Source organism: Colobus angolensis, unplaced genomic scaffold (assembly GCF_000951035.1).
Source record: "Colobus angolensis palliatus isolate OR3802 unplaced genomic scaffold, Cang.pa_1.0 Scaffold110, whole genome shotgun sequence".
Lineage (NCBI taxonomy): Eukaryota > Metazoa > Chordata > Mammalia > Primates > Cercopithecidae > Colobus > Colobus angolensis.
In genome coordinates this window covers 354,316-362,094 of record NW_012112031.1, presented here as the reverse complement: position 1 = coordinate 362,094, position 7,779 = coordinate 354,316, and the positions used below count along the sequence as shown (strand labels likewise).

At 50.1% G+C, this 7,779-nt stretch overlaps 1 protein-coding gene across 1 annotated transcript in view; it reads left to right on the top strand.

Annotated features, from left to right (window-relative positions):
- Nucleotides 1-7,779, top strand: part of VPS53 (vacuolar protein sorting 53 homolog (S. cerevisiae)) — a 166,343-nt gene that overhangs the window by 144,445 nt on the left and 14,119 nt on the right. The window contains exons 18-19 of the mRNA XM_011956193.1: nucleotides 2,711-2,859; nucleotides 7,258-7,327. Of these exons, the coding sequence (XP_011811583.1) occupies nucleotides 2,711-2,859; nucleotides 7,258-7,327 (219 nt within the window). The remainder of the gene's footprint in view (nucleotides 1-2,710; nucleotides 2,860-7,257; nucleotides 7,328-7,779) is intronic.

Genomic DNA, 7,779 nt, shown 5'->3' with positions numbered 1-7,779 from the left:
CAAGCACCTTGGTGTGGGGTTTGGGCTTTGGATAGACCTGGTTGTCCCAGCTGTGCAATTTTGTGCAAGATACCAAATCTCTTTGAGCCTTTTTAATTTCCTCCTCTACAAGGTTGCTGTGAGAACGAAGTGAGATCATGTATGAATAGTAAATGAGATGATGTATGTTTAGGGCCGGGCACAGTGGCCTGCAAAGTTCGGTCTCAATGTAGCTGTCTCAGGCAGTTCAGGTTGTGACCCAAACCTTCAGTCATCCATGGTGGATGACGGCGAGCATCAGCCGTCTGAGGCTGGAGTGCAGCGGTAGAATCGCAGCTCCCTGCAGCCTCAACCTTCTGGGCTCCAGTGACCCTTCGGCCTCAGCCTCCCTGGTAGCTGAGACTGTAGGCGTGTGCCACATATTTTAAAAATAAGGTCACCTTTTATTGTTTTCTAGTACTTTAAATCCCTTTCTTAGTTCACTGAGCTGACTTAAGTTTAAAATCATGGATCCATTTGGCCTTTGCTAATACTTCTTTTAACTTGACCGATGGAGTCGTGGCTGGCCAGAGTATTAAAGCAAATCAGCTCTTTCCACGTGTTTCCAAATGTGGGCACGCATCGACCTGGCCAGTGATTATCGAGGAGCTAGGTGAGGAGCGTGCGGAATAACCCGTGGAAGTGGAAGAAATCCCGGCCCCTGCTCGGTCTTGCTTCAGAGTCACTTTGTAACTGGTGACACAGCACGTCACCACCTCCTTTCCTGGAGGACTGTCATGTTTCGATCATTGCTGATAAACTGTTTTGAGATTTTGAAATACACAAAGCTGCCAGCCTGGAAAGTAATAGTCATTTCTGTGGAAGAGCGTTGCGTCAATAGGCTTTGGGGCGTCAAACCCTCCCAGGTCGCTGTGTCTCCCCAGAGCATTCTGCTCCGAGTCCTGCTGCAGAGCCCAGGAAACGCTGACAGCACCTGAATTTTGGCCTCACCCTGTGAGCTCATTTAAAATCACGTAGGATGCTCATTGTTTGGATGGGTCAAATCTTCAGAATCAAATGGAAAAAGAAGCCTCTTGTGTAAGATAAAAGATAATGAGGAAAACATTTCACGTAACCAAAACATTAGAATATTAAGTCAGTTCATATTAGACCTTTCTACTGTTTCTTCATTGTTGGTTTCTATTTTTTCCCAGTAATAAATTTGAGCTCTTTTTCCTGTGTGGAGCCTGGTTATGAAGCCTTGCATAAGACTCTTCATGTCTCTGGGCCTTGGTTTTCTTATCTGTGAAATGAAGGTGGAGGTCCCTTCCTGCTTTCCTGTGGTTCTGTGTGTACACATCCCTAAAGCTTTTAGAATACAAATATCCACTGATTTGAAAAAGCATTAGGAGTCATTTGAGCTTCCCACGGCTGGGGACTCATCCACGTGCGATGTGATTCTTTTAAACAAGCTCTCTCAGTATTGAATTTTTCCTTTCCCCAGGAGCTCTATAAAAATAGTGTTTTCTTGCCAGAGACACTGGGGCCTCAGAACTACTGACCTCCTTCTATGAACATATTATATGGTTTGTGTTTGGCTTAGGATCTCTTTAACAGACCGTCCAGCTCCACGGTGAGAGGCTGACTCAGCAGAACCCTCCAGACCATTCCCACTCTTCGGGATTAGCGTGCCCTTCCCTGCCAGTCTGGGGCAGACTAGGAGCTGGTGCTGCGCCCGTCTCCTGCACGCCGCCTCTAGGGATGGCACACTGCAGCACTGCCTCCTTCTGTTCCCAGGTCTCAGTGCTGCCAAGTGCCACATAGTCCAGGAATCCAGCCAGTTTGCCGTAGGTGTCTTCCAGAGCCTGTCGTTAGGGCTCAGGTTGAAGCAGGTCTGTCAGTTTTGTTCACAGCCTGTTCAGGGACCACCTTGGTGCTCTCAGCAATGTTCTCCCCGTGCGCCTGACTCCTACCCTGTTCCCCATGTCTCTGTCTTACCCTCTGGTCCACCCGAGTGTTTGCCAGAGATTCTCTTTCCCTTCCCCTTATTGAAATCCTGACATGATCCCAGAGGTTTTAGGAGTGTAAGATTCTACACACATACCTCTTCAAGTGTTTTATTATGGAAATTTTGGAATATATTCAAAAGTAGAGGAAACAATATGGTCAGCCTCATGTACCTGCCACTCAGTTTCACGATCTTATCTCATCTGCACCTCTTCCCAGTAACTTCATCCCCACACGTCACATCATTTCTAGTTTTCTGTGTTAAAGAATCCCAAACTCCTCCCAGCTGACCGGAGAGAAAGGGGTCTGTGAATTCCCCTCCAGGTTCCGTGTCATTTAGCCCAGCCACCGCTCTCATCTCCCAGGCTGCCAGTCAGCTTGGGAGTGGGTGTTCCTCCTTGTCCTGCTGCAGTCCCCTACTGTGGGGCACTCGGCAGGAGAACAGGATCCTTTATGAGTGGGTAGCTTAGCTGGGAAGGGAAGGCTGTTTCAGGCATGGCGGGGACAAGGCAGGAAAAGGAAAGGGCCTGGGTCAACCTCACTGTCGGGTCCACTGGACACACTTGGTTTTGTCCTGAGTGTCAGTCCCTACGAACACATAAGAAATTCCCCCAGGACAAAAGCACCTGATTCCTGTGATACCAAAGCTGGGACCTGATTTCCACTCCAGCCCCTCCCTTCCCCAGCAACAGGCGACACCGTTCTCCCGCGAGGGATTCAGCACCTTGTCCTTTCTCCCTTGCAGATGCAGTGGCAGAACGTGGAGCACGTTGGGGACCAGAGCCCCTACGTCACCTCTGTCATCCTGCACATCAAGCAGAACGTCCCCATCATCCGTGACAACCTGGCCTCCACACGCAAGTACTTCACTCAGTTCTGCATTAAATTTGCAAAGTGAGTCCTGGGCATTCTCATCTCTGGGCTCTTTTTTTTTTTTTTTTAATAGACTTTATGTTTTGGAACAGTTTTAGGTTCACAGCCAAATTGAGCAGAAAGTTCAGAGCTTTCCCGTGTACGTGACCCCCACACATGCACAGTCTTCCCATCACCGGCACCCTACACACAAAGTGGCACATTCGTTACAGTAGCTGAACCTGCATCGACACAGCATTGTCACCCGGACTCCGTGACGTCGTGCTGGACCTTCTCTGGGTCTGGACAAATGGACAGTGATGTGTGGCTGTCATTTCAGAGTCACACCCAACTGGGTTGTTTTTAAAACCATACTTCCCACCAGCATCCTCACAATTTGAGTGTCCGCACCATCCAGCTAGGGTTCGTTCTGGTGCCAGCAGTACTAATTTTAATACCATACTTCCCACCAGCATCCTCACAGTTTGGGTGTCCCCACTACCCAGCTGGGGTTCGTTCTGGTGCCTGCAGTACTAATTTTAATTTGTACACAAAAGAAGCTTACTAATACAACTAAATCAGGCCGGGCGCGGTGGCTCAAGCCTGTAATCCCAGCACTTTGGGAGGCCGAGATGGGCGGATCACGAGGTCAGGAGATCGAGACCATCCTGGCTAACACGGTGAAACCCCGTCTCTACTAAAAATACAAAAACTAGCCGGGCGAGGTGGCGGGCGCCTGTAGTCCCAGCTACTCCGGAGGCTGAGGCAGGAGAATGGCGTAAACCCGGGAGGCGGAGCTTGCAGTGAGCTGAGATCCGGCCACTGCACTCCAGTCCGGGCGACAGAGTGAGACTCTGCCTCAAAAAAAAAAAAAAAAAAAAATCTACTACTTAAAGTCATAGGCAACAGTAACAGCAGTACAGTCCCCAACCACGTCAAGGCAAACAGAAATGAACGGGGCCTACTGTTGTTTTGAACTGTGCAGGCATGCGCACCCCTTGCCTAGAATTGGATGACTAAAATTCTTTTTCAGGGATTCCCTGTATGCATTCTGTTTCTCTGAGTGGCTTATAAATGCCTCTAAGGGTAGGAGCCATCAGTTCTGTTTCTTTTGAGCCTTCTTCCCCTCCCTCCCCCTGGTATTTTTTACCATGGCTGCTAGAATTTATCTGTTAATACTTGGACACACTCTTGTTCCACGGCAGGCACTAGAAATTGGGATGCACAAGTCAGGGAGCTCCATGGCCGAGGCAGGTGAGTGCGCCCTGAGCCGGGGGTCCTCCTGCGCCCTGAGCCGGCGTCTTCCTGCCGTGTCCTCGGGTGTGGCCATTTCTGCCCTGAGTTTTGAAGTAAGGAAATAGTTTGGTCCTTTGCCGATCACCATCTGGCTTAGCACCCTTTCCCGTGCTACCAGGCGGTGTTGAGGGTCAGTGTCTCCTTTGACCAGTTATCAAGCAAGCATTTTGGCAGACTTCTCAGGGAAGGGCGTCAGGAGGGTCAGCCCAGGCCATGCTACTGTATCTGGGTTGTTCCCATCCAGGCCCCAGCTGGCGATTCAGGACTCCAAGTTTCTGTCTTCCCCAAATCTCTCCTGGTTTCCCTCTGCCTCACAAATGAACCCCTCAGGACTAACAATGATGGAGCAGCTTGTGGTGTCAGCTTTACTTTCTCGTTTGTCAAGAAAGTATAGAGTGGACTCTCCAGGGAGGCATTACTGTTTGCAGATGGCAGATGGACCAGGAGGTGGAATTCCCTCACTCCCTGGGTGCCCATTAGTGTGTAAGAAGCGCTGCTGATAAATCACACTGTGACACTCCCCATAACTGCTGGAGGAAGCAGCGTCTCTGTAAAAATTTACTGTGACTGAAAATCTCCAGGGTGGCTGCTCCGGGGTCTGATTGAGTTTCTGTTAAGTGAAGGAGGAGTCGGTTGACTTAGCCAGTCCCAGCGTCTCCCATCTCAGTCATATCATCCAGCTGATACGTTAAGTGAAGGAGGAGCCGGTTGACTTAGCCAGTCTCAGTGTCTCCCAGCACCAGCCTCACATTCTCTCAGAGCCCTTGAGTTTCATTGCTAAGCCCAGGTTGAGTGCACGGGGAATTGGATGCCCATCCTCACATCTGGAATCGTTCAGCCTGGGATCTAGGAAGTGGTTTTCTGTTTTCATCCATGGTGCCTTCTCATCTTGGTAAAATCCTGCTTAACAGAGGTGGGCTTGTGAGGAGACCCTTCCCTGGCCAAGGGCAGCAGCCACCACCGCCCTGATGGCCCAGAGACCTTGGCAGTTACCCAGCACACTGCTTGGTCTTCTTCCCACAGGATGTGTGTCAGGTCCTCATATTCCCCCCACCCCACCACCCCACCTGTAGAGTAGTGTAGACAGCCAGTTCAGGGGCACAGCCAAAGCTTTTTTTTTTCTGTTCAATACAGGGTCTCACTCTCTTACCCAGGCTGGAGTGCGGTGGCACGATCACAGCTCACTGCAGCCCCCATCTCCTGGGCTTAGGTGATTCTCCCACGTCAGCCTCCTGAATAGCTGGGATTACAGGTGCTTGGCACCCCGCCTAGCTAATTTTTCTATTTTTTGTAGAGATGAGATTTTGCCATGTTGCCCAGGCTGGTCTCAAACTCCTGGGCTCAAGCAGTCCGCCTGCCTCGGCCTCTCAGAGTCCTGGGAGCTGCTGTACCCAGCCCAGAGCATGTTGTAATGTGAAGCAATTTAGGTTACAAACCATTGTGTGCACAGTTGCCACTGGTCATGAGTTCAGTTTCACATTACTTGTCTGGCTCTGGTTTCCAACACTGAGGAATTCCTTCCAAATAGCCCCTTGTTTATTCTCCTTCCTGATCACAAGTCACCTCCAGATCCGATCTCCGAACTCCAGTTTCCTCTCCCTTAGCTTCCTTTCTACCCCACCCATGCACAACCATAGATGTTTCCTTTTACCACTGTTTGCTGTCTAAGCAATAGCAGCCTTTCCTACTGAGACATCAGAATCCACAGCCTGGTGGAAACTGCAGTTGAACCACAAGCAGCTTCCCTCATCCACGGAGCTGATCCTCCTCCATTCATCAAGGAGATGATGAGACAAATCTCACAATAGTGGTTGGGAGGGTAAAATGAGAAACCACATAGTAACTTCCCAGTAAAGTGCTGATACCAAGCTGACATTCAGAACGTGGTAGGTGGCCGGGCGCGGCGGCTCACGCCTGTCGTCCCAGCGCTTTGCGGGGCTGAGGCGAGCGGATCACTTGAGGCCAGAAGTTCAAGACCAGCCTGGCCAACATGGTGAAACCCCTTCTCTACTAAAAATACAAAAATTAGCCAGGTGTGGTGGGCGCCTGTAATCCCAGCGACTCAGGAGGCTGAGGCACGAGAACGGCTTGAACCCGGGAGGCAGAGCTTGCAGTGAGCCGAGATTGCGCCACCGCACTCCAGCCTGGGTGACAGAGCAATACTCTGTCTCCAAAAAAAAAAAAAAAAATGTATGATTTATTCAATGTGCGTTCACTTGAGCGTCTCCTATGCCTCAGACCCAGCGTTAAATGCTTTGGCTTGATAAACATGGCCCCCATCTTCATTTGCCTTAACAGTCAGGTGAGGCAAAATGGACCCTTAAGCAAATGAGCATAATGAAGTAGGTTAGATGTGAGGGTAGAGGCCTGTGGACTCCATGGAGAGTACGGCGAAGGCAACAGAAGAAAGGCTTTCTAGAGACGCCGTTGAACAGGATCTGAGAGGTGCGTGTGTACTGACCCACAAGCCCCTTCTAGGAAAGGCAGTCCAGGCGAGGGAGCAGTGTAGGCATTAAATAGCCCCCAGAATCCTGGGATCTGCAAGCAGCTCGGTTGGGTTGAAGCATAGGGAGTTCAGGGCTTAGCAGGATGAGGCTGGAGACGGAGAATGAAGAATCAGGGAAGCCTGGCCAGGCTCAGTGACTCACGCCTGTAATCCCAGCACTTCTGGAGCCCGAGGGAGGAGGACTACTTGAAGCCAGGAGTTTGAGCCCAGCCTGGCAACGTAACGAAATGCTGCCTCTACAAAAGAATTAAAAATTAGCCAGGTGTGGTGCCCGTAGTCCTTTCATCCAGTCTGATTGGGCCAGCTTCGATCGTATCCCCTCTCAGGACACACAGTAGTCACCAAAGGAATGCCGTGCTCTGACTGGCTGAGAATAGTTAGAGTTCACTGGGGGTCTAGGATGGATCCGGTTTCCCCGGGCCTGCCAGGGCCTCATGTCACTAAACAAACCCAAAAACCGGGGCTTCGCTCAGAAGAAAAATAAGGTCATGGTGGCTGGTGGGCGACAGTGGAGGCCACTTCCATTCTTCATTAAAAAAGGTTTTTTCATGGAGATACGTGGAACCTTAAAAAAAGTTTTTGCATTTCTTTCCTCAAGAAAGAATAAGCCTAATTTGTCACTTCTTTTTTATCCACAGCTCCTTCATTCCCAAATTCATCACCCACCTCTTCAAGTGCAAGCCCATCAGCATGGTGGGGGCAGAGCAGGTGAGTGGACTCAGTACCAGGCGTTTGCAGCTTTTGTTGTAGATCAAGCACATATTCTTATAGTCCAGATCTACGTGGCAGGAATAAAATTGATGATGTCCCCTGTTTGGGGACAGTTTGGTGACTTACCCGGAAGGTTTCTTAATTCGTTCTTCCATTTATTTTTAAAAATTTTGTTTGAATGCCTACTAAGTTCTGGGTGCAGGGTATAACACAGCAAGCACCACAGAAAGGGCCCTGCTCCTAGTGCTCACACTCCAATAAGAAGAGGTAGCTGGGCATGGCGGCTCATGCTGTAACCCCAGCACTTCAGGAGGCCTGGGCGGGCAGATCACCTGGGGTCAGGAGTTTGAGACAAACCTGGCCAACATGGTGAAACCCCATCTCTACTAAAAATACAAAAATTAGCCGGGCGTGGTGGCAGGCACCTACATGTAATCTCAGCTACTGGG